General features: G+C 44.6%; 1 protein-coding gene across 1 annotated transcript in view; it reads right to left on the bottom strand.

The window, feature by feature from the left end:
- Window positions 1-25,916, bottom strand: part of xkr6b (XK, Kell blood group complex subunit-related family, member 6b) — a 54,762-nt gene extending 28,846 nt beyond the window's left edge. The window contains exon 1 of the mRNA XM_048249644.1: window positions 24,981-25,916. Coding sequence (XP_048105601.1) covers window positions 24,981-25,552 — 572 coding nt within the window. The 5' untranslated portion in view covers window positions 25,553-25,916. The remainder of the gene's footprint in view (window positions 1-24,980) is intronic.
- Window positions 25,917-27,801: the final 1,885 nt, after the last annotated feature.

Here is a 27,801-nt window from a genome sequence, read left to right as displayed (position 1 = left end):
AAAAGTTAACAGAATCCTTGAGTGGAGCCTCTGTGGCAATTTAGTGTGGTGCCCTTCGAAGTTGGGTTTTTGTCCATTCTATATGAACTTTGTCCATTCTTTTTGAACTTGAACTTGGAACGATTACACCTTTAAAGACCATAGTAACCAAACTAAAATAGAAGATATTTCAATCTCGACTGAGGATACATAATAATTTGCGCCGTTTCTTAAGAAAACCCACTTTTTTCCAAGAAATTCCTCCATTAAAGACAACACCATCTTCTAAAGAGCACTTTGTGGTCGTAGCAGCAATTTAGTCCTTCCTTACAAGCATTAGAAAATGTAGCTGGTCAGTAATACCTTCGCCTCTTGACCGACAGGTGAATGTTGTTTAATTAGGTGGACAGAGGTTGCCATGGTGACATCCCACCAAAGTCCACTTTGACTCAGAATCATCTCACCTCACTAAACATGATTATCCACTGCTTCCTGTGTGCATTAAAAATCCTTTATACAAGGGGGCAATCTAGTGTAGTGTCCTTTTTGTCAATCCTTTATGTAAAGCATTTCATGGTATTTTGTCATATCCATAAAGTTGAACTTGGACAAAAATATGAAACAAAAGACGAGTGAAGAAAGGAGGCCTGACTTAATCGATGTGGGCAGGAGCGTTGAAAAGAAGGGACACGTGGCGCCAGAGAGAAAGAGAAAGAGATAAAAAGGTCAGGGCAGAACGAACAAGGGTGATGGCAGAGCGTATTGGACATCAATCACCTGTTTGACCAAATGCTTTGACAGACAGACGGTGGAGAAGCTCCTAAATGGTTGAACAGTCAACACTCAAAGGAATCAGCAACACATCAAGGCAAGCTTGAGCTCTCCCTGCCAATAGAGAGATAGATGGGAAACGTGATAGTGTGTGTGTGTGTGTGTGTGTGTGTGTGTGTGTGTGTGTGTGTGTGTGTGTGTGTGTGTGTGTGTGTGTGTGTGTGTGTGTGTGTGTGTGCACCTCGGCTCAGATATCCATATGGACTCCCCAGATTGGCCCTATGAGTCACTCGAGCAGTGATTCTATCAGCAACACTTACTAGATCTGGCTGAGAGAAGCGGTTCCAATTCCACTGGGGAACTTGATGCCAGAAGGCAGTTTGGAAGAAGATTCGTCATTCAAATAAACAAGGTCTTGATGTGTATAGAAAACCGTCTTGGAAGATGTACATGTTTGGACATCGACATATCCACAGAATTTAAAAGTCGATGAAAGATCTTCAGAGAATTCTGAGCAGAAACTAGCCATGTTAGCCATTCCAGTCATCACATCAAGTGTGGAATATTAGATCTAGATCTGGTGTTTGGCATTTGGGTCCAAATAGTAAAACAGAATCAGCACTCCTGATGGGTCAGTGGGTTACGAGCAAACACAATAATTATCTCTGTCTCCATTTTAGTAGAAGAGACTACACAGCAGTATTGCAGTGAGTAAGTACGTTCATCACACATTCCCATGGATTACACATCCAGTCTATAGTATCAAAATGTGAACTCATTTCTAAAGACAACACAGGCTTGGGGCATTGGGGCTGCAGGCACTGGGTGTCTGTATGTATGTGAGAGGAGAGTGGTGTGGGAAGGCCCGTGGAACAGCTCTGATAAATGAGCAACATTAGAGCAACACAGCAGCAGGTCCAGGCAGACAGGCCCCAGCAGCACGGAACCGCTGAAACAGACCCAGAGGAGAGCATGATGAGAGCAAAGAGAGAGGAAGAGAGAGAGAGGGAGTGAGAAAGAGAGACAGAGAGAGACAGAGAGAGAGAGAGAGTCTGTGTGTGTATGTGTTTATATTATGTGTGTGTGTGTGTGTGTGTGTGTGTGTGTGTGTGTGTGTGTGTGTCTGTAAGGGGGATGAGTGTCTGAATGGGGGTCAAGCAAGGAGGGGAAAGTAGGACGGGAAACGTATGGGCTCTGGGAGCCCTGGACCTCTAATGAGGGACTAAGCGCTGCAGTTAGGCCATCTAGCTACTGAAGGGCTGAAGAGGGGGAGGGGGAGTCAAGGTGGTGGATCCAGAGAGAGAGAGAGAGAGAGAGAGAGATAGTGAAAGATAGAGAGAGAGAGAGGGAGAGGGAGTGAGAGAGAAGGGAGAGCCACTTTGGGTATATCCCCACTTTTATCTGGCAAAGGAAAATCTAACAGGCTGAGACTTATAAACATGTCCCTATCTTATTTGTTTTCGGCCTACAAAAATCTGTAGATCCAAAGGCTGAGCGTGTTGCGAGTGTGTATGGGAGGGGGTATCTCTGATATCCTGAGAAAGAGCTAGCCACTACTTCCTGGAACTGGCACTTTCTTAACATGTTCACCACTAGTTACCAGCGTACAGGGAGAACAATTTTACTGATTACACCTTTAAAGACCATAATAACCAAACTAAAATAGAAGATAATTCAATCTCTACTGACGATATATAACAGTTTACACCGTTTCCCAAGAAAACCCACTTTTTTCTAAGAACCCCCTCCATTAAAGACAACACCATCTTCTAAAGAGCACTTTGTGGTCATAGCAGCAATTTAGTCCTTCCTTACAAGCATTAGAAAATGTAGCTGGTCAGTAATACCTTCGCCTCTTGACAGACAGGTGAATGTTGTTTAATTAGGTGGGCAGAGGTTGCAATGGTGACATCCCACCAAAGTCCACTTCTCAGAACCATCTGACCAAACATGATTATCCACTGCTTCCTGTGTGCATTAAAAATCATTCATCTCTGAATAATTAAAGATGCCATCAAGTTTCTTTTCAATCTAAATCTAGCTATTGAGTTAATAAGACATCAGCTCACAGACTTGCCTTTTTTTTGTCATTCTTTCAAACGAAATGTGTGCCATCAAAATGAATTTGAGGATGTTACAAAAACATATATTTAAATTAACTTAAAAAATTGACATATTGTCACTTTAATGAAAATGTGTTTTAATAAGATGAATGAGAGAATAATAGAAAGAAATAGAAGAGAAAAGAAATAAGAGAAAAATACTCAGGAAGTCCCAGTGGAGGTAGGAAGTGTGCAGATGCCATATTCCCCCGACAGACACGTTTCTGTCACCTGATGCGATTAACACATCCAGAGCTCCGTGCCACGCCATGCCACACACTGACAGCAGGGCCACTCCGAAAAATGTCAACGTGAGACATTGAAAACAAATTGGTGAAGACAAGCCTCTCGAAACTCAGCACTTTGAAAACAGAGAGTGAGAGAGAGAGAGAAAAAAAGAGAGAGGGGGAGGGAAGGGGAAAAGTCGCTGACGCCAACTCCATGGGCGAAAATCCTGACAGGCTGACATTTTTTCTTTCCCTCTCACTCTCACACTCTCTCTCTCTTTCTCTCTCTCCAACCCCACAGCCACTAGTGCAAGCAGACATCCCTCACAAGGTCTGCCATCGAAACGGCTTCAGCAGTATTTGAGCTAGAAGTCCTATACCGATCTTGGGGAAAAAAAACAGAGAAGGGAGGAATGGAGAATTGAAAGAAAAAAAAATCACGCACTCCCACATCATCTGGGGTGTGTTGGTAACCGTGAGACTAATCTCACCGTTGATCACAGTTTTCATGGCGCTATTCCCATGGGGGCCTGCAGGGGAAGTGGAACGCTTCACTGGCAGGTGATGAGAGGAGAGAGGGTGTCACAACACATACACAATCACACACACACACACACACACACACACACACACACACACACACACACACACACACAACCTCAAATACACTGACAAAGTGAATGAGTATGTGTATGTGTATGTGTGATTGTGTGTCCCTTGCACACACGCACACACATACTTTCTCTCAAAGACAAAGTGATGAGCTAGGACTTGGTGCACATGCACTGACACTCACTCGCTTGCAGACACACAATCGCACACACACACACACACACACACACACACACACACACACACACACACACACACACACACACACACACACACACACAGTTATTATGTCAATCTCTCCCTCTCAAAAACACCCACACACTCCTCCTTCAGACATTTACTTATACACTCTTTCTCTCAAACACACACATACACAAAACACAAAATTTTTTTCTCTCTCTCTCCCTCTCACACACTGTCAGACACACACACACACACACACACACACACACACACTCCAACTAGTCTAAGGCCCACTTATTCTCACACCATATCAACACTCCACATGCCACACAGTCACACACTCCATTCAGAGGCATAGGGAGGGATCTTAAAGGCTGCTGATCAGTGTGTGTGTGTGTGTGTGTGTGTGTGTGTGTGTGTGTGTGCGTGTGTGTGTGTGTGTGTGTGTGTGTGTGTGTGTGTGTGTGTGTGCGTGTGTGTGTGTGTGTGTGTGTGTGCGTGTGTGTGTGTGTGTGTGTGAACTGCCGATCCACATCATGAGGAGATAAAACACACACGGCAGGACTGGCTACAGATCACTGATGACACTCTGTCGGTACGGGCCAGTGTCAAGCCGAGACGTTTCCTCAGAGGTGGCCTACTACACACACACACACACACAAACACACATACACACACACACACACACACACACACACACACACACACACAAAACACACACGCTGTGTGAAGACAGGGTGGCGAGCAGTAGACTTATGAGGAGTGGCAGACACATTTCAGCTCAAAGCCACAGAAGTGCAGTGCTATTTCATCTGATCTGTTTCTAGGGGAGGTGTTAGGGATCATTTGGATGAGTATGTGTGTGTGTGTGTGTGGGACTATGTGTTAGAGAGTGTAAGTATGTGTTATAATTGAGCAGACATGCCTGTGGGGAACTATGCTTGTGTAATTGTGTCCCAAATGTGTGTAAAAATTGTGCATGGATGTAGAAACCCAGTGTGTGAGTAGATGAACATATGAACACATGACTATGCGTCCGTAAAGGCCACTACACATACTGTATGTTTTGCTTGTGTGTGTGTGTGTGTGTGTGTGTGTGTGTGTGTGTGTGTGTGTGTGTGTGACATCAAGACATCAAACAACCTTCCATCCGCGGGGAATAAGAACATCGCTGCTTGCCATGGAGCATGCTCAGTCGATAAGTCATTAGCTCAGACCGCCTCTCTTCTTATGAGGCCGTTCACTGACCCATCCTCTGACTGGGTGACCTTCCACCCCTGACACTGCCTCTTCAAACACACACACACACACACACACACACACACACACACACACACACACACACACAAATAGAACACCTCTCTTCTTCCTCTAACATACAAATCTACACACATAGACAGACATGTATGCGCACACACACACACACACACACACACACACACACACACACACACGCAGCATCTTTGTTCTTCTTTACGCATACGCTTATTGAACAGGCAGGCTTGGATCCACTATGCAAGTCTGAGAGTGAAGGCGAAAAAAAAAGCCTCACCGAAAAGAAGAAGGGTTCGCTGGCCTGTTCTCCTTCTTCTTCAGTGAGTTTTTTTTGGCAGTTTGCAAACAGAGTGCATTACCTCCACCATCTGCTGGACTTAGGTGTAATGGCAAGTGTACCCTATAGCCTCAAAAAGCCAATTGCCACGATGCTGTGCTCACTGATAACTGACATGCGGGAATGAGATAGAAACATGAACAATGAGGCCACGTAGGATTAGCCCTGTAGTGGATCTGGCCCTGACCTGGACCACATGTTGTGTTTACATTAGGATGGTCCTTTTTTTTAAAGTCTCCAATTGTCATGCTCTTAACCCTTCAAATTGTTCCCTTATATAAGAAAATACAGCATGCCAATTTTTATGGCAGTAACATAATAATTACTGGTAGCTCAATAGCTTTAAACTTTGAGAGGATTTTCTGTTTGATGATTTTCATAAAAACAGATCATTTAAATTGGTATTGTAACTGGCTAGTAAAATTCCAAAACAATCTCCATAAAAGCATCTAATGCACCATATATTCCTAAATATGTACTTTAGATACATATTTTAGATACATATCTCAGTTTACTTATTGTAGAAACTAAATCCAAATTAATCCATCCATGACCCGGTTTAGCAGATTTATCTTTCCTGGTGGGATCAATACATATTTCTATTGATGATCACCTTGGATATTGTTTGGGTTTAGAGCACGTTTTTTGGTCTTCATTAAAACATTCAAACAATTGTATCCACGGAACCCCAAATATGTGCCACAAAACTGTATGAGAAGAAGGCACCTTCACCATTCCTTGCTCAGCTTTGCTTGCAGTTGTGTTGTGTACCAAGAGCAAAATCATGGCAAAAACAAGAAGTGAAGTTTATTTGATTGGCTCCACCATACTAGAATTAGTTGCATCAAATCTGCCATCTATTGGATCACTGACGGATCTATCCAGACTGCAAAAAGTCAACACTGGCTGCTGAGCATCAGAAATGAGAGATTGTTGAAAACGTTGTGCTTTTTTGAGATTGTTGTCATTGTTGTCATGTCAGTGTTGCTCTGATTTCAATAAAATATAGTTCATTTGCAGCAACTTTTAATATTACTTGCATATCACAATAACGCAGCACAGCTCAACATATTAGGCAATTTACCACGTTATTGAGCTACCTCTAAATATTATTTTTTGTCAACATTTTTTGCATATTTCTAATTTTGAAGTTAAAAGGAACAGTTTAAGAGATTAAGACACTAACATTTTGCAAAAAAAAATTGGACTTGATAAGGACCACCCTAGTTTACATGGAACATGCATGGAGAGACATTAAGGGTTAACTGGTAACTTGGGCTACACAGAACACACACACACACACACACACACACACACACACACACAGACATAAACACACACACGCAAACATGTTAAAACATAACCATCAGCGCAAATAGCGTTGCGATTTTTGCACAGAGAAGCTAAACAAGCTGAACGGTGGTAATACACAGAGGAGAAGAAGTTATGTGATCGATGGGATAACTAACATTTGTACTGATTTATGCTGACACAGTCAGGCATCCAAAGGCCCAAATGCATTACAGCAGACCGCAGAGTTGGGGGTGGGGGTTAAGAGAACAGGGGTCCCAGACTTTAATTAATGGAGGATATTTATGGATTATATGTTCCCGTGGAAACAAACAAAAAACACCCAGGCTGGTCATTGACTTTCACATTTGCAATCACGCATCTAATAATATTCTTATTGATCATGTCAGTGTTTTGTGTGTGTTTTCAGTGTGACAGTAACAACAGCATGTCTAATTTTGCTTCCGATGCATTATAGGCCTACTGCATGTCCAAGAATATCATAAAATCTCATAATAAAGACTTTCTAGTTAAATCTCTGTTTAGTGTAAAAAAATAATTAAAACTACAAAAAGAAACCCAGAGGAACACATATATATTGACTGGATATGACAATAGACCCTCCACATTGCCATTGTGTGGATATAGAACTTTGTTAAGCATATGATGACCTGTACTAAAGTAGGCAAAATGACAGTGTTTATTCACCCCACATGGACAGAGCTTTCCAGGCTAACTTACTGGGTGTTTGGCAAGGTCCTGAAGTTGTCCTTGCTCTGTGTGTGCAGTAATCCATAACAAAACAAACAAATAACAAACAAACAAGAGGGGTTGGCATAAAAAGGCATAAAATAGGATGACAACTGAAATGCACAAAAATGTAAATATGACAGACATCCACAAAATATGATAACAAACTCAATAGTGGGCCCCTAAGAGAAATAAAACAAACTGGGAAATGACAGTCTGAGCAACAATAGATATGTAATAGAGAGGACTTCAAAGGAACATTTTACAAATGTAAAACGAACAGGTGGGAATTTACAGCAAAATAGAAAGAAAGAAAGAAAGAAAGAAAGAAAGAAAGAAAGAAAGAAAGAAAGCTACCAGACTGCTGCGGAAGACTGTGGGTCTCTCGTCTGTGCTTGTTTTTTTATCATGATATCAAGTTCATTCTCCCTGAATGCTCCACTCTGCAAGAATGTTCACAAAAACTTCACAGAACCTTCTCTTCTAGACCTTGGACAATTGGCTAGCCTATAATATGTCCATCGGCCCCAGACCATGCCCCTATTATTTCCAATATCCAAACTATACTTGGCTCACTTGAACTAAACTTCACCTCTAGTGCGACTGTATGACTGACAAACATATAGTATGTGTAGAAATGTTCCTGCAATGGTACAAATTCTAGGCGCCGCTTATTTGAAAAGGAGGGCAAAGTGCAAAGTCTGTCAGCAAGCAAAGGTCTTGTGTATCAACTTCAGCCATCGTGTGGGAGCACTGAGTGGACTCAATTCAATTCAATTCAATTCAATTCAATTCAATTCAATTCAATTCAATTCAAATAAGCTTTATTGACATGACAAGAGTGCTAGTTGTCCAAGCATGTATACAAATTCAGTACATAAATATATAAGATAAAAGAGTGTGACTCACTAATATTAGCACTAGAGCTCTTACCCGTGGTGTTAATTTAGCAAATCGATTTTGCCTAGTCTTTGCACTTTGTTCATCATTCAAATTAGGGCCCTAAGACTGTGAGCTCAACCAAGCCAGAGGGTGTGCCTGTGTCTCTCTCGTAAGCAGCACTCATCTAATTACGGACGTTCACAACTCCTCTGTTCTTCTGATGACGCCTTCACTCTTGCTATCTCTGATACGGGTGAAGCGGAGACAAGAGGCGGCTTCTTCTTATCATGAAATACAACATGAGCAGATTAGGATGGTGGCGTTTGGGGACGCTTCAGATCAGGCCTGTGGGAGTTTTTTTTTGTCTGAAGAGGAGATTGGTGCCCTGCTGGGGAAACAGCTAGGGACCAAGAGACCAACAACCACCACTGCCACTGCCGGGTGGCTGACACGGACTCACGTCCTATCGACACATAACGGGGGGTGCCTTTATGGTGTGTGTGTGTGTGTGTGTGTGTGTGTGTGTGTGTGTGTGTGTGTGTGTTTGTGTGTGTGTGTGTGTGCGTGAGAGAGAGAGAGAGAGAAAGTGGCGAGCGAAGGCTAGGGGCTATTACTCCAGGTTCCCAGCTGAACATTGTACAATATGCTCAATTCAAATACAGAGGACAGATGGGCAGACACACACACACACACACACACTTAGATAGAAATAGAACCACATAAAGGGTTTATGTCCATCACATAACAATTTTTGGAGATATAAAATAAACAGCATTATATTGACCACATGGAATGTACGTCATAGAGAGTGGGGATATATTGATTAGAGTGTGTATTGTGACATTTTGTTGAGGAAAGTATTATTGAATGATCTCAGAAGGCAAAAATCAATCATTAACTTTTTTAGCTATCTCGTTTCTCATAAAAATTCCCGGTCAGTGTTTTGCAGTACACTATGTAGCATTAAATCCTTGAGTTTCTATACGCTTGCTTTGTGCCTTTTTTATTCATCTCCTCTCTATGATGGTTTTGAAGGATTCATATTTCAATCATGTTTTCATCAAATGTTACCAAAACACTAAGTTAAACAATGATCTCATTGAATCGTGAATAAAGAATTTAATCAAATATTGACCAGACACAGATCAAGACACACTATAGGCTGTCAAGGTGGTCAAAACCAATGAGCCTCCATCTTTCGCTCAGTGTCACTGATGCGGATTGCCAACCTGGGATCAACACTGGGTGCATGTGCGTGCGTGTGCGCGTATGTATGTGTGTGTGTGTGTGTGTATGTGTGTGTGTGTGTGTGTGTGTGTGCGTGTGTGTGTGATTGTGTGTATCTGTGTTTGTGAGAGAAAGTGACCATGCCTTCGTCTCCTGCTCAGCCGGACAGTAACAGCACCCAGTGGCACTGCTAACTGACCTCCCTCCTCTCTGCCTCCTCTCTGCTCTGTGCCTCCTCTCTGCTCTGTGCCTCCTCCCTGCTCTGTGCCCCCTCTCTGCTCTGTGCCTCCTCTCTGCTCTCTGCCTCCTCCCTCCTCCCTGCTCTGTGCCTCCTCTCTGCCTCCTCCCTGCTCTGTGCCTCCTCTGCCTCCTCCCTGCTCTGTGCCTCCTCTCTGCTCTCTGCCTCCTCCCTCCTCTCTGCCTCCTCCCTGCTCTGTGCCTCCTCTCTGCTCTGTGCCTCCTCTCTGCCCCCTCCCTGCTCTGTGCCTCCTCTCTGCTCTGTGCCTCCTCCCTCCTCTCAGCCTCCTCTCTGCTCTGTGCCTCCTCCCTGCTCTGTGCCTCCTCTCTGCTCTGTGCCTCCTCCCTGCTCTGTGCCTCCTCTCTGCCTCCTCCCTGCTCTGTGCCTCCTCCCTGCTCTGTGCCTCCTCTCTGCTCTGTGCCTCCTCCCTGCTCTCTGCCTCCTCCCTGCTCTGTGTCTCCTGCGGAAGCTCCGAGAAGCCCGCGGAGAGTGACCCTGCAATCCACTGCTAATACAACTGTCATCGCCTCACAGCGCAGCCGTCGCCAGAGGCAAGCAGGCAGAGAGAGAGAGAGAGAGAGAGATAAGGAGGAGGAGAGAAAGAGGGAGTGCATGAGAGAGAGGGGGAGACAGAGTGAAGAAGAGAGAGATGGAAAAAAGGTCTGAGAGAAAGGATGAAAGAGACAAAAAGAGATGGAGGAGAGAGTGAGAGATGGAGGAGAGAGTGAGAGCTCAGCAGTGCATGAGACAGAGAGATGGAGGAGAGAGTGAGAGCTCAGCAGTGCATGAGACAGAGAGATGGAGGAGAGAGTGAGAGCTCAGCAGTGCATGAGACAGAGAGATGGAGGAGAGAGTGAGAGCTCAGCAGCGCATGAGACAGAGAGATGGAGGAGAGAGGAGAGCTCAGCAGCCACTGTGACAGAGAGATGGAGGAGAGAGTGAGAGCTCAGCAGTGCACGTGAGACAGAGAGATGGAGGAGAGAGTGAGAGCTCAGCAGTGCATGAGACAGAGAGATGGAGGAGAGAGTGAGAGCTCAGCAGTGCACGAGACAGAGAGGCATTCAGCAGAAATCTACATGTTTACATGACTGTGTGTGAGAGAAAGAGAGACTGAGAGAGAGAGGGGGGGAGGGGGGATGGGGAAAGAGAGAGGGATACAAAAATAGAGCAAAAATGAAAAAAGGCTATGAGCCAGGGAGAACGGAGGAGAGGAGAGGAGACGAGACGAGGAGAGGTCAACGGGTTCATACCGGTGTTGCAGACACACACGTTCTGTTCTGCATCACAGCAGGAGGACACACACACACACACACACACACACACACACACACACACACACACACACACACACACACACACACACACACACACACAGTCTGATGGTGTCTCAGTCAAAGGTGACACTGCCAATGCATTTATTTTCCTGTGAGGATATTTGTGTCTTCTCTACAAGGGTTTGGCGTATGTGTGTGTGTGTGTGGTGTGGGTGGGGTGTTACTCACAGGGACAACACATTTTTCAGGTTGTGAATCGTCACTCCCAAAACACGCTCAACCCTGGCCTGCATTGTGCTTGTTACTGAGCTCCAACACGACACGCCATCCCTGAACATTCACAGGTGCAACGAGTCACAACAAGTGCTTACGGAGAACAGAACTGGTTGCTGCGTTTTACGAGGAAGGGGGGACATCCCAGCATGCCTTGCAATTGGCTGGTGGTGGAACTGAGGCCCAGAGGACAAATGCCTTTGAGCAGGAAGAGAGAGGAGGAGAGAGTGCGCTGCTGCTACACTGCCTTCATCTCTGTGTGTGCTACCCTTCCCTCAACAGGCAATCTCTCTGCAAGAAGAAGTAGCTATTAGGAGAGAATAGAATAGAATAGGATAGGATAGGATGATGCACTTTATTGATCCCATAAGAGAAAAATCCATCAACGTAGGTATCACCTTAAACATGTAAACATACAAAGAGCACATGCAGTAAATTAGTTACAACAATAAAATCAAAAGATGTTCATCCCATATGTCATCAATCTGAGAAGTGGCTCATTTCAAAGGCGTAGGTTAGAAAATGATGCCTACAAAAATATCAGTTAACGCTTCACATGACAACAGCCCTACTTGTCTACACTGTCACAATACTATTAAGCATGATGACGCACTAATCAGTGTCTATAAGCATATATGATACGCCTAAACCCAAGCCTACACCTAAGCTAAGTATTGTTTTGGATTCTGTCGGATTCAGCAGTATGTGACGAAGCTGATGCAGCTACTCAGGAACACCTTGAAAATGTACTGTTTTTAACACTGCTGCTGTGAAGCCATTTGACCATGATGTAGGAGTTGTGGTTCGTAACCTAGATGTACCACATAGTGGTGCATAGTATGGCTGCCAGCACAGAAAATGAAGAATGAGACAAAAGCAAAAGAAATTCAACTGATGGTTCATTATACTTGTCAAAATCGCTATAAAAACGTTGTGGTTATACAACAACCACAGCTTAGCCTATCCCATACCCCTGACCAGAATTATTAACAGGGGACAGAATCACCCACAGTGGGCCGTCACCCACACCTGCCCCCCATGGCCTTTGACCCCCTCCTTGGACCAGCCAAACCCTAAGCCTAAACAAAACTCTGGTACATCCAAGTATAAACAATGTGTTATTACACAGCATTACTCAGTATTTAACACTGTACTTAATGGGCAAGTTATGTACAGTCAGACTGTGAATACTTATAATTCAGAGGCGTAGAGAGAAAGGCAGGAAAGAAATACAGACAGATAGAGAGAGAGAGTGAGTGAAGAAAAAAAGTGGAGACGTCAAATAAGTAAAGGTTTGTAGAAGAGTGAGAGAGACAGACTTAGACATGGCTGAGAGATAAAAGCAAGGCTGGGCAAACAAAAGGGAATACATGGGGGGAGAGACAGAGATAGATGGAGGGAGGGAGGGAGTGGGAGACAGTGAGTGAGATAAGACAGGAAATAAAAGCGTGTTTGAGTTGGAACTTGAATGTGCAAGCGATTGGGAGCGAGAGGGAGAGAGGGGGACAGAGTGAAAGAGAGGGAGGGAGAGAGAAAGAGAGCTTGTTTGAATTACAACTCTAATGTGCAAGCGACTCAACAAGAGAGGTGGGTGGGAGGGAGAGAGAGAGAGAGTGTTTGCTTAAATTTTGAGTGGGAGAGGGAGAGAGAATTTAAACATGAGAGAAAGACTGTAACAGCATGTGGCCGATTTGGTCTTTTCTGTTGGCTTACTATGCTGTATCCTCTCTATTCTCTAATACTTTGTCTTTGGAAATACAAATATGCATTTACCATGGCCAGAGAAAGAAAGAGAAAGAGTGAGATTATTTTGAGTATTCGAAAGAGATATCTTTGTTTGTATCCAAAGACATTGCATCATTTTAAAATATGTTTAAATAAACACTTATTTGAACCAGTCACACAAATAAACACATTTGAGCAGAATTGAGCTGAACTAAAACACAGACAGACAGAACAAGAAAGACTGAGAGTCCAAGAGGAAGTCAGAAACAATAATAGGGAGAGGGTAGAAATGAAGAAATAAAGAGTGAGAGAAATAGAGACAGAGAGAAAGTGAGAGAGAGATAGACAGAGAGAGAGAATGAGAGAGAGAGAGATAGATAGAGGGGGAGAGAGTGATGGAGAGAATGAGCCTGGCCTCCTGTGACTGCAGCAGTGAGTGAGTGTATTGTGGCGCTGCTGTATCAGTCCGGCTGCCTGGTCAGTGCACTGAGGGGCTCAGCTTTAAATGTAGGTCAGTGTTGGCACAAGGGCACTGCCTCACCAGAGACTCATGTCCAGTCTCTCTCTCTCTCTCTTGCTCTCTCTCTCTCAATTCAATTCAATTCAATTCAATTCAATTCAATTCAATTCATTGTGCTTTATTGGCATGACTGTTCAGGTTACAATATTGCCAAAGCATTAAGAACAAAAAAAATAAACAAAAATCAAAAACATGGAATCCTGAAAATAGGAGACATTAATAATAGTTATACTAATAAAAAAAACAATGATAAGATAATAATGTAAATAATAGAGAAAAAGTAGGTTAATAGAATAGTGAAATTGGTGGGGAGATAAACAACAGTAGGGGTGGAATCACTGGCTTACGGTTGCATTTTGTCTTTCGTGACAGGCTAGTACATATTTTCCAGCTGCCAGTGCAATTTCTGGAATTTCGCCCAGGATATATTTTAGCTTTCCCTCATTATTTTCATCTAAAATTTCAGGGCGTATGGTACTGGCTTTTGTAAGGAAGGTTTCTCTGAGGTCTGTGTAAAATTTACATTCTGTTAGGAAGTGTAGCTCTGTTTCTATTTTACTTTCCTGGCAGTGGTGGCACAGCCTGGCCTCTCTTGGTAACCAGGTCTGTTTCCTTTCACCTGTTTCAATGTTCACTCTCTCTCCCTCTCTTTCTTTTTCTCTCACACTCTCACTCTCTTACACTCTCCCACTCTCTCATTCTCTCGCCCTCTCTTATTTTCATTTCCTCCTTCTCTTCATCCCTTTTTCTCTCTCTCTCTCCTCCTCATTCTCCCACAATTTCTCTTGATTTCACTTCATTTCATTCTCTCTCTCTAACCCTACCCCCCCCTTTCTCCCTCTCTCACCCTCTCTCTCTTTCTCTCTTTCTCTCCCTCTCCTCTTGCCATCTCTCCCTTTCTCCCTCTCTGTCTATTTCATATCAGTGCATGCACAGCTCTTAGTCCCCCAGCCTTGCTAGAGGAAGTGGAGAACGTAATTACCACCTCTACCACACTCATGTGCTTGCAACTGACATCACCAAATAAGGAAAACACTGTCACTGCACTGCTGTGATAAAGAAGCACAAATGTTTTAAGACAGCAACCACTAAATAAGGTAACGTTACCGTCATCATCAGAAGTGAAGTCAGCCTTCATCTGGAAGGAGGTGGGAAAACGTCTCCTGCATGCCGTCATCATCTGGGTCTGTCTGCCGAAAGTGATGGCAGCTTTCAAATGGAGCTAAAAATATGGATTTGATATATATATATATATATATCAAAGCCCTTGCTACAGTACAGCAATATGCTTAAAGTACAAGGAGATATATGTTGTGGTGAAATGTATTGTACTGTAAATAAACCCAGCACAATGATGTTTTAAGAGTATTGTAAGAGTTAAGATTAGTTTTAGCGCTATGGTTGTGAAAATGCAGTTGTACTAACATGCTGTTGTTAATACATGGTATATTACATTGCACAGTATGTCACAATAAAACATGTATAAGTGAAACAGCTCTATGTAATATGAATGTATTACGTACATGTGTGTGTGTGTGCGTGTGCGTGTGCCATGCCAAAAATGGATTTACAGCCTCATCTCAGAGGCTGTCCCACACACCCGGCTAAAAATAAATATAAATAGATAGACCATTCAGTTTTGATTGCGGAGGACATTCCCCCTCTCTCATCTTCCCAGAATCCCCCTGCCTGCTGTATTTTTGCTGGCTTCCAGATAAAAGTTATTTCTCTCTCTCTTTTTTTTCCCCCTGACTGAACTGAGTCTTTGATTCAGCATCCAACTAATCTCACAGAGTTTCCCTATAAAGGAGCACTTAGCAGGAATCCATTTATGATGAATCTGTGTGTACGTGTGTGTGTTTGTGTGTGTGTGTGTGTGTGTGTGTGTGTGTGTGTGTGTGTGTGTGTGTGTGTGTGTGTACTGTGTACGGTGGAGGCAAGGGGGGTGTTTGAGTGTTGTCAGTTCTCACTCAGACTGTGAAAAAGTCTCAGGCAGGGAAGCTTGAAACAGCACATCTCCCTGTCAGTAGCATGAGCCCAAAAGGTGCAAACATGCCTACTATGCGCCTACTGCAATGGTAACAGTTTCTTAGTCTACAACTATATTATCTGTAGCAAATCATAGCATATTGTTAAAAACCCTTAAAGGAGTATCGTCACACCAGTGTGACGGAAATGTTGGGAAAACTGAAACTTCAACATAGAATTTTAGAACCTTCAATTGTTGCGGAACAGAATCTTATGTTAGAATGTTCAAAAACCTACACCTAAGTATAAGTTTAAGTATACTCTTTTGATCCCGTGAGGAAAATTTGGTCTCTGCATTTATCCCAATCCGTGAATTAGTGAAACACACTCAGCACACAGTGAACACACAGTGAGGTGAAGCACACACTAATCCCGGCGCAGTGAGCTGCCTGCTACAGCGGCGCTCGGGGAGCAGTGAGGGGTTAGGTGCCTTGCTCAAGGGCACTTCAGCCGTTCCTACTGGTCGGGGTTTGAACCGGCAACCCTCCGGTTACAAGTCCGAAGCGCTAACCAGTAGGGTTAACCAGTAGTTAACCTTTAAGGGTTAACATGGTTATGTTTAGCTACGAACCAATTACAGATGTGCTGTGCCTTTTGTGCCATTTTGCCCATGCTCAGTTTACTAGCCTATGCCTTAAGCTACGTATCAAATATTTAAATTCTAAAAAGTATTCAAATCACAGAAATGTTTACATTTTAAAAATTCATACTGTTTCATGTTAAGGAAACCCACTTGGTGGTCAGATGGGATCTGCTCTTTTCTTGGTCTCGCTTGGTCAGCTGAGGCGAGTCAGGGTGAGCTGCGAGGAAAAAGTGTTTTTTAAAAATGCGAGACTCTGGGGAGCTTCAGGGCCTGTTCTCACATATGAAATACTCTTGGGCAACGTGTGTGTGTCAGGCAACGTGTGTGTGTCACACAGTGTGTGTGTGTGTGTGTGTGTGTGTGTGTCTGTGTGTGTGTGTGTGTGTGTGTGTGAGTAAGTGAGTGTGTGGCCGTTTAAATTGTGTGTGTGTGTGTGTGTGTGTGTGTGTGTGTGTGTGTGTGTGTGTGTGTGTGTGTGCGGGCCTATGTGTGTGTGTGTGTGTGTGTGAGCCTATGTGTGAGTTTGTATGTGTGTGTGTGCATATGTGTCTGTGTGTGTCTGTCTGCCAATGTGTGTAGTAAGGGCAGCCTCTGTGGGCTAGCGTGCGAGGGCTAATGGATCGCTGACGGCCCAATGAGCTGATGGTCCTCTCTCTCACCCCAGAGAGCGCCCAGGGGTCTGCGTATGTCTGCTATGCTGTGCCAAGTAGCCATGACAGGACGGGACGGGACGACAGACTACTGGGGATACTGGGGACAAGAGACGGGGCAGTTTGTGTGTGTGTGTGTGTGTGTGTGTGTGTGTGTGTGTGTGTGCAGGGGGTGGATGAGGGGGGCATGTACAAATATGCCTGTCAGTGGTGAGTACAATACAAAAGCCCCTCTGAGATTACTGCTGAATCTCCTCCACGAGGAAAAGAAAACTCTGTACATATTGTGTAAGCATTAACTTGTGTCCTTATACAGATTCAATTCTGCGTATATTTCACCTCCCCCCATAAGATGCACTTAATTCACATATTCCCCATACATTAAAATATACATACAGTAAATACTCTATATGCCCAGACCTATACAAAAGAAAAGAAAAAAACAAAGCAAGAGACTCAGATTGTCTGAGACACATTGTTTCTGTGTGAATCTATACTATATAAACACTCAAGGAAATATGTGAATGACAGATCCTATAACTGAATTCAACACAACAGGATACCATGGGATTGTAATGTATATCATCAAAAATGTTGGCACCATGCAATATGCTACCAGTAAAAGTTTAGGGAAAATTGTCATTCTGCATAAAGAATTAATTTCATGAAGCAACAAAGGATTACCCCCTCCCACACACACCACCACCACCACATACACACACACATACGTACACACACACACACACACACACACACACTTCCATCACTCAACAGACTGTCATGAATGCCGACTGCTGTGCTCAGCACTCCCACATAAAGACCTGATGACCTGATGAGGAGCAATAGCAGACCACATGGTTGCCTCTGTAGCCCTGATAAGGCTTGCTTGTGTGTGTGTGTGTGTGTGTGTGTGTGTGTGTGTGTGTGTGTGTGTGTGTGTGTGTGTGTGTGTGTGTGTGTGTGTGTGTGTATGTGTGTGTGTGTGTGTGTGATTGTAAGTGTCTGTATCCATCTGTGTGTGTGTGTGTGTGTGTGTGTGTGTGTGTGTGTGTGTGTGTGTGTGTGTGTATGCATGGTTGTAAGTGTCCGTCTCTATCTGTGTGTGTGTGTGTGTGTGTGTATGCATGGTTGTAAGTGTCCGTCTCCATCTGTGTGTGTGTGTGTGACTGTAAGTGTCCGTATCCATCTTTCTGTAAGTGTGTGTGTGTGTTTGTGTGTGCTGGACTCTCAAACTAAGCCGCGTATCAGGACATTGTAATAGCAGAGTCCAGCGTGAGAGCACGGTGAGAAGTGAACCGATAGGGAAGAGAGAGAAACATGGCAGGTACAGTAGTGGACCATCGGTCCTTCCATTCTGCATGGCCGCACACACACACTCTGGCGAGCGCGTAACTCAAATCAGGGCTGAGGCGTTCGCTCTCCCACACACTCCAACATGGCTGATGTGCTTCAGCCATTTATTAATGCCTGATAAGAAGTGACAGAAAGCTGACAGACACACAACACAAGAGCTGGATAGAGAGACAGGAGTGACAGTGGGAGAGGAGAGGAGAGGAAAGGAGGGGAGAAGAAAGACGCTTGAGGGATTTTTTTGACTCAGCGACGACAACGACGACGACAACAACAACAACTCCAATCCCATGCACGACATGCTTGTTTCAAAGCGCAGTCATCAGAAAAGCCCTGAATTGTGAACAGTGTATGACAAAACACAAATAACACTTCTTAGGCTCATTACACACATAGACAGACAGACACACACACACACACACACACACACACAAATGATTCATGACCACATACGGCCAAGAAGGCATTCATACTTATGAATTTGTCATAACAACATCAAACCAAATTGGTATAAACATCTGAATCATCTATTAACATCTGGATCGCAAGCAGAGATTAAAAACAAGAGTTAGTCATCATCAGGCAGGCTCATCGGGCTTCCCAGAGAAGCTGGTCATTATCACCACCCATAGATGCATCACACGCTCTTTGCCCTTGTCCATACAGTAGACTTGCCCCGACACAGATGCCCCTTGGCATGGGTGCAGTATGAGTGTTCCACTTGATTGTGTTGCTATGACTGCAAACCGTAGGGTAGCAATTTGATTTGCAAAATATTTTTTTGCAAGTTAAGCTTCAGTTCACTATATAATGCATTTAAAAGGAAATATTGTTTATAGGGCAAGACAAAAACACTTTTTCGGCATACTGTACATTCAACATACTGCTGTCTATGGTGTATGGTCTATGTTCATTGTGTTGTTTCAAGAAGTATCAAAATACTCCAAATCAAATACTCCCAAATAATCAGAGTTGTGAGCTGCACAATTAATAATAGTGACCTTTGCAATTTGCTGATTGTATTAGTTCAAATTGTGTTTCTGGTTAAAAATCAATTAATCTTTCAGCCCTACTGTAGGGACCTGGGTGCAGAGGAAGGTAAAGGGACCACTGCTCATAATTAGGCATGCATTGTCATGACATGCTCAATAATCTTGAAGAAAATTGGGTTACACTTTACTTGACAGTAGACTACCGACATAAGAGTGACATGACACTGTCATGAACGTGTCATAAACAAGTCATAAACGTTTATGAAATAACGCTTCTGTCATTAAGTGTCATTCGGTTTTTGTCATAACAAGTTAGGGTTAGGATTAAGGTTAGGTTTAGGATTAGGGTTAGGGTTAGGGTTGGGGTTAGGATTAGTGTTAGAGGTTAGGATTAGGATTAGGATTAGGGTTAGAGTTAGAGTTCATATGTCATGACAGTGTCATGTGTTCATGACAGTGTCATGTCACTCTTATGTCAATATTTTTTATGTCGAAAAATTGCATTTTTATATATAGAGTGAGTATACAAGCCTGACAAAACGTTGTCTCTCAAAACAACCTCTTCTTCTGGGCAACGTGACACAAGAGGCTCCTCAATGGCAAGCTATTGATGCAGATGGAGACTGACCCAGAAAGGCCTTGCTCCAGTGTACGAGTTTCAATAGAGATCTATGGAGTCGGAAAGGAGAGCACTCAAAAGGACTCCTCCAGAACAGGACCCTTTCACGCAGCGACTCGATGACTTCCTACTGAGGTAGGGTGCTTACAGTATGTATGTGTGTGTGTGTGTGTGTGTGTGTGTATGTGTGCATGTGTATATGCATCAGTGTGAATGCATGTTTGAGTGAGTGCATGTGTGTGTATGTGTGCATGTGTATGTGTGTGTATGTGTGCATGTGTATGCGTGTGAGTGTGTGTATGTGTGCATGTGTGTGTGTGTGTGTGTGTGTGTGTGTGTGTGTGTGTGTGTGTGTGTGTGTGTGTGTGTGTGTGTGTGCATGTATGTGTGTGTGTGTGTGTATGTGCGTGTGTGTGTGTGTAAATGTCTATGTGTGCATGTGTATGTGTGTGTATGTGTGCATGTGTATGCGTGTGAGTGTGTGTATGTGTGCATGTGTATATGTGTGAGTGTGTGTATGTGTGCATGTGTATATGCATCAGTGTGAATGCATATTTGAATGAGTGCATGTGTGTGTCTGTGTGTATTTGTCTATCCCTGTGTATGTATGCATATGTGTGTGTGTGTGTGTGTGTGTGTTGTTTGGTGTGTACAAGTAGCTTTGATGAGTGCGAAGGGCCAAGGCACCAGCGTGGGCTGACTGCACACAGTGTTAGGTCTGCAGCTAATATCACCAAACACGCTTTTGATTAAAAACCAGACAGCAGGCTCTCAACACCAGCCCACTACAGAGCTCATCTAAACCAGGCCACCAGGGATTGCAGAGAGTAGAGTGTTGATGGGGATTGTGTAGTGTAGAGTGTTGATGGGGATGTAGAGTGTTGATGGGGATAGTGTAGTGTAGAGTGCTGATGGGGATTGTGTAGGGTAGAGTGTTGATGGGGATTGTGTAGTGTAGAGTGTTGATGGGGATTGTGTAGTGTAGAGTGTTGATGGGGATGTAGAGTGTTGATGGGGATGTAGAGCTTTGATGGTGTTAGTGTAGTGTGGAGCGTTGATGGTGTTAGTGTAGTGTAGAGTGTTGATGGGGTTGTGTAGTGTAGAGTGTTGATGGGGGTGTAGCGTGTTTATGGGGATAGTGTAGTGTAGAGTGTTGATGGGGATGTAGCGTGTTGATGGGGATAGTGTAGTGTAGAGTGTTGATGGGGATGTAGCGTGTTGATGGGGATGTAGAGTGTTGATGGGGATAGTGTAGTGTAGCGTGTTGATGGGGATAGTGTAGTGTAGAGTGTTGATGGGGATGTAGCGTGTTGATGGGGTTGTGTAGTGTAGAGTGTTGATGGGGCCTATGCAATATAGAGGGTTGATAGCTTAGAAAAGTGGGACATCAGACATGCCAGTTTGCGTTTAGGGCAAATTATAGGCAAATAATGGTGTGCTGTGGAAAGGACTTGAGGCTCAGGTGTATGTGTGTGTGTGTGTGGGGGGGTAGCTTGTGATGGCACAGCTGGAAGTGAAGGGAGGGAGAGGGTGGGAGTGCGAGGAGAGGAGAGAAGCAGGGTGATGACGGGAGATGGGAGTCTGCAATAATGGGGAAGAGGCCAACAGATGCTCTAGTTTTCTTGCCAGAAATGGAGGTCAAACGGAGCTTTATGTGAAGGGAACGCGGAGAGGACCGGAGTGGAGCGGAGGGGGTGTTTAAGGAGGCGCGGCAAGGGAGAGAGCGCATGATGACTTTAACTAGTGGAGAAGGAGATGGGGAGAGGGGAGGAGAGAGAAGATGATGAAGATGGTGGTGGTCAGTGTGGGGATGAGGAGGAAGAGAGGACAGCCAAACGATGAGTCACAGTTATTAGCCAGAGCAGGGAGGGGTGAGAGTGGCATTAGCCGACTGCTTAGTGCAGGACACAGAAGGAGAGTTGGGCTGCTTGTGTGTATGTGTGTGTGTCTGTGTGTGTGTGTTTCTAAGAGTGTGTGCTTGTCATCAGACAGAGGTGTTACTGTTTTCTTTCTTTTCAGGAGCTGCAGTATGCTAAAAACTGCTCATCAGCAGACACAGGATATTAGCCATTAGCCATTTCAGCACAGGATTATGTGTGTGTGTGTGTGTGTGTGTGTGTGTGTGTGTGTGTGTGTGTGTGTGTGTGTGTGTGTGGGAGGGGTCTCAGCGTGTCAGAGCAAGACAGAAAAATAGACTGACAGAGAGACAGAGAGAGAGAGAGAGAGAGAGAGAATTTTTGTGGTGGTTGGTGGTGTATGTTGATACAATGTTCTGAAACATCTCCACTGAAAGCATAACTACCAGACCACAAACCGTGGTTTGCTTGTCTACACAGCCCAAGGGTTAGGTGCAGGACGCACATCCGACTCGTGAAAGCTTAATCGACCGTTAGAGCTCTTATCTCCCACGACGCTGGCCTTGGCTGACTTTCAAGTCGAGACGTACGGTGAGGGCTTGGGGTCTCTTCCTGCAGAACTCGGGCTGCGTGATTTCCGGAGGATCCGGAGGAAAAAACGCCGACCAGCGCTGATCTCGTCTCATTGTCTCATGCGACGCATGAATAAATAAACACCCCTATCCGAGAGTTTTCTCACCAGCTGTGCGCTAGACGATTAATGTTCTTGCGGGTTAGAGGGAGCTCTTCGTACGGTGGCTAATTAAGGGTTGTCTTGGAGTCACTGCCGCCCCGTTTTATTGGCGTTAATGTGTAAATTACTGGAAGTATCCCCTAGCTGACAGGGCAACATGTTGAGGTTGAAGTTCTGCGCTGGCAACCCGGCTTGGCTATCAGAGAGACATGGATGGCCTCTGTTAAAAAAAAGAGTAAAATGGCCTTGCCAAGACTGTGCTGGGATAATCATGGAAAGGCGACAGATGTCGACACATAAACACCCAAGTCCTGCTGTTTTGAGACAGTGTTACGGATGATTGAAACAAGCGCTAAATCCAGCCATCAGATGGGCGGTTTTATAACACTGAGCAGTGTTCATATGCAGATTAAAATTCCAAGATTATCAACCCACTTAACATGAGTAGTGTTAATCCGTTTTGACTAGCTCGTGAAGTCATGATCATTAGACATCTGAGCATGTTTTAGAACACTCATTAAGAAAACGGCCGATTTTTCTCTCAGATAAGAGGCTTAAATTTCAGCACTGGACAGCTTCCGTTGGCACAGTAGGTCCGCGTGTGCGGCGACTTGCCTGTGTATCTAACTAACTTTTGAATAGGTTTTCATTGGGGGGGGGGGGGGGGGGGGGTGTTGCTTCCATCAGACACCGATTTGTCTTACACTGATTAAGCTGTCAATCCTGACACAGGGGGGGATTTGGAGCTCAGTGAGATTCAGACAGTGATTGCCAGCCGGAGACAAAACATCCAAAGTGCCTATCAAGAACAGCACCAAAACAAAACGGCAAGAATAGTGTAGACATAATAACTATTTAGGTACATGAGAACCCCACATGGTGACTAGTCTGCTCCATTAAGGGCCAGACATCCTCGGTGGTGGCATCGCAGCATCACCGCGTTACATTTCAGACACACTTCAGTGTGTCAAGTCTACAGTCAACAGTCTTAATGTTTAGAAACTCTACGCTCTTCATGTTGACACAAGGGCTGCGTCAGTTTTTTCAGTTCAGGGCTGATGGAAAATATCCTGGCTAGTGGCCGACGCGTCTGCCATCAGCAAGGAACTGAAATCTAATAGTGGCTTCAGCATTCAGCATCCAGCATCCAGCCAAGATCTCTGATATAGCAAATTAAATTTAGCGCTTTCAATCTCCGGACTAAGAATTACAATATACGCTGAGAAATAAAATAGAACAGCTATATCAACTCGTTGGATCCGTGTTTGGTATTCCATTCACACATACTCATACACAAGGGAGAGAGACAGAGAGAGAGAGAGAGAGAGCACAGAAAGTGATGACATCATGAGCAGTCACAGACCACGAAGTCCACCAAACAATGGTCAGATCAATCATCTGAACCTGTACAGCACATTATATTCATATCCAAAGGTATGTCATTGACCAGATGTAACGCATAAGCCCTCCCGACAAAACCTAGACACTGCGTCTGTCTGCAACTGAGGACGAGCATCTTCATGGACAATGTAGTCTAGAGTCGGTGATAGGGTCCAAATGCGACATTTAGCAAAACTACATTTGGGACAGCATCTGGTATTGCAGAATTCTTGCTCGTCTGAAGATGAACATGCCTAAACGACAACATCTGCTTCAAATGTTCGCGTTTGGCGCATGGAGTATAAACACGGATCACCGAACACGCATGGACCAAACACTCTTTCCTATGCGGTGCCATGATCATATTAGAGCAGCATGAACACCACATTCAATGACATTACGCCAAAGAGTATGTACACGCACTCTCGCCTATAGTGTGTGATTGTGTGTGTGTGTGTGTGGGGGGGGTGTCGCCCCGATGAGACGCGGTATCCATGAACACAGATGCCTGTCTGGACGCTGCTGGTCTCAGACTGAAGTATTTCTGTGAGGGAGGGTGAGCAGAGGCGCCGAATCCTCAGTTGCACTATGCTCGACGCCATGCGCTCCAGCGACCCCATACACTCGTTACTGTATTCACCAGCCTTCGCTGAAACACCATTTTCCTGCAATGTTACTACTATTTCTCCCTCCCTCTGTCTCTCTTTCTCTCTTTTATATCACCTGCTTTTCCATGTACACGGTCCGCAGTTAACGATCACTGAGCTATCATCACACTCAGTTGGTGACAGCGTTACCTTCTAATTGGCCAACAGACGATTCTGACAGGAGAAAACGCTGAGCGTAAAACCAACATTCACCCCTTCGCATGTAAACAGTGTCAAAGGCAGCAGCAGCAGAGGCGCAGCAGATGAGAGAAAGCAGACAGACACATCACTGTCTGCTTAAGATCACAAGATCACACAGCAGCAGGTCACCTAGGTCATAGGTTACCAGAAAGAGAGAAAGAAAGATAGAGAGAGAGGAGAGAGAGAGAGGAGAGAGAGAGCTAGTGCAAGCCAGTGCAAAGAGGTGAGGTAGAGTGCTGGGGCAAGAGGAACAGTAAAGGAAAAGTGTGAACTTACCTCCAGACTTGTCCCATCTGAATTATATGAATGAAAGTCTGCCAGACCCAGACGGAGACGTGGCAGCACCTGCGCTTGCCAATGAGCCCCGCGCTCAGACTCGCCGTGGCTCTTCGGCTACTCAGCCCCTCCACGGAGCTCAGTCCTCCACCGGTGTAATCCTGCACGAACCACCTGAAGCTCAGAATCTGGACCAGCACCGAGGGGACCAGCACTAACAATAGTGTCAGCCCGAACCAGAGGTAGTCCTGCTTGGTGTAATAGTCGACTGCCAGCCACAAGTCAGTGCCCACGTCCCAGAAGAAGACCAACAGCGCCAAGACGATCCACAGGCAGTCCAACCAGAGGCGCTCTTCCTGTGGTGGCAGCCTGGCGTCTCTCCCCTTCCCCAAGAGGTAGCGCAAGCAGGCGCTCCGGCAGCCCCAATAGCATGACGAGGTGTTGCAACAGTGGCAGATGTGGAAGGAGCTGCCCTCTCTCGGGTCCTCCTCTCCATTCCCCGCCGTCTCGTCCAGGTTGTGCAGCTGGGCGAAACCGGTGACGACCCCCCGACCATCGGATTTCGCTGCCATCTTGCTCTCTGAAGCACCCACCTCCGGCTTCCGGGGTTCGTGACGTCACTTCCCTGACACCTGTTTTCTGAGTACACCCCAAATGAGGTAGCCATCTAGTATTGGGGTGAGGATGGTGCGGCGGTGACCACCAGCTCCCCTGCATATGACTGGGCAGCGCAGAACACCCGCATCCTCCTCAGCAAAGAGGCGACTGAGCCGAAGCACCTGGCACTTATGAGTGTTTAGCCCCCCACCCCTCAGGTTTAAGATCAAAACATCAAATATCAAGCACTTGTGACGCCGAATCGTCGGTTACCTGTGCATCGTAGTGCCTCTACAGTAGTGAGCCGTTCCCGTGATAACAGGGCACGCTACTGCTTTCCCTGAGCTGCACGAGGAGAAATGAAACGAAGAGCTCTCTGTCCCCGTATTACTGTCCCACAAGGAGGACGTAATCCGTTGCTCGTCGTTATTGCCACCTAGTGTTTCGTTCTTAAACCCCAAATAAGGGGCTCTCTCTGATGTAATGCAGAAGGGAACACGCTGCTCGTATTTTTAACCCCTTCATGGCAGGAGTAAACATATCACGTGGGATAAGCATTTTGTTGTTCTTTTAGCGATTATTGTTTTGGAGCAATCCCGAGTGTTTTGGTTTGGATATGTTCGGTTTCGGGACTGTTATGCCTGATTACCAGTGAATTAAGCACGCTTCAAACAGCCGCAGCCATACAGATGTCTGTTAGAAGTAGGCTACACTCATTTACGATTACATATGTGTAAAATACATGAGATTCACACGATGATAGCGTGAACAATTGTCCAAGGAATTCCCTTTTTCCATTTATTCGGACCTGATTATGTTTCATTTGCACATTTTATTACATAGTTATATGTCATGAATAATGCGCATTTATTACTAAATGAGGTAGGTGATCATGAAAATGCTCTACATTACCGTCAGACTTTATATGGGTGGATCGTTCTACCTTGGAGAATATCATACAGACTAATTTACATAAACCGGAGCTGTCCAGAGTGCTGAAGCTCTTCGCTGCAAGTAGGCTAAAATGGATTATGTAACTCCGACATTTAAGAGATTCCTTTTGATGGCTGTTTGAAGTATGTGGGGTATTAGTAAGTATAGTAGCCTATAAGAAAACGACGGAGCATTATTGTCACGAACAGTCGCACAGGTAGTTAGGTACTAGGCTAGAAGTCATAACACATGAGCAAACAATCTGATGGAAGATGCTCTTGAGTCACCTGTCACGATTTCATGAGTCTTTTGAGTGGGATACACTCTGTCAGTAGATCTGGCAAGAAGGACAGGATGGCTCACACCACCGTTGTGGTTATAAGTAAACCGTAAACTGCCAAGGCAGCTTTTTCCAGTTGAATTCAGGCCAGCCAGAACTCAGCACTCCACCTGTAAGCAGACATGTTCTTGACTTTTGGAATGAACAATCCCAAATCCCAAACACCAGTACTATGGCGCGGGAATCGTGCCTAAAACCTTCCGACTGTCCATCTGATCAACCAACCGATCGACCAACCGAACGTCATACCACCCGCCTTACTTACATGTATCAGAATAATTGCCTTTTTATAAGCAGCCTACATATACCTACATGAACTTACACGTATCCAACATGTGCCCAGAATTGTTGCAACATGTACTTATTCTGTTGGAACATGATGGATACATGTAGGCTTGTGTTGGAACATGAATACATGTAGGAACACTGTACAATGTTGAAACTTCATTAAATGAACATTCATAAGTCTATTTGTGTCGTTATTAGTGAAAAGCTATTGCTATTGTTGCTTAAACTATTATGCGTAATAACCGTCGGCAAAACAGGACTATAACCAATTATCCGCGAGATATGAGAAATGCCATAGGCTGGCCTTACCACATTTTCTCTTTCTTACATCAATACGTTATGGAAGCATATGAGCCCACTTCAAATCTCCAAATATGTGATTATGTATCCTAGCCTATAGGCTAAGTTTAACAAAGTTTTATGGACAATATCCCTCGGACTGCAATTTGAATAGATTTTGCTGTGCTGTACTGTAAAAGTAGACCTACGGCCATTTCTTAGAGTGCGCTTGAGATTAACATAGCCTAAATACTGTAATGTTGACACTAATAAAGATACGTTTATAAGTGGGCTAACAAATGGAAAGTGTTTTCAGCTGAAATGGCATGAAGGCTATATGTGGACCGCCTGGACCTTTGAGCAAAATATCAGCAGACAGAGAAG

This window comes from Alosa alosa, chromosome 8, assembly GCF_017589495.1.
Source record: "Alosa alosa isolate M-15738 ecotype Scorff River chromosome 8, AALO_Geno_1.1, whole genome shotgun sequence".
NCBI classification, from domain to species: domain Eukaryota; kingdom Metazoa; phylum Chordata; class Actinopteri; order Clupeiformes; family Clupeidae; genus Alosa; species Alosa alosa.
This window is presented reverse-complemented; position numbering and strand designations above follow the sequence as displayed.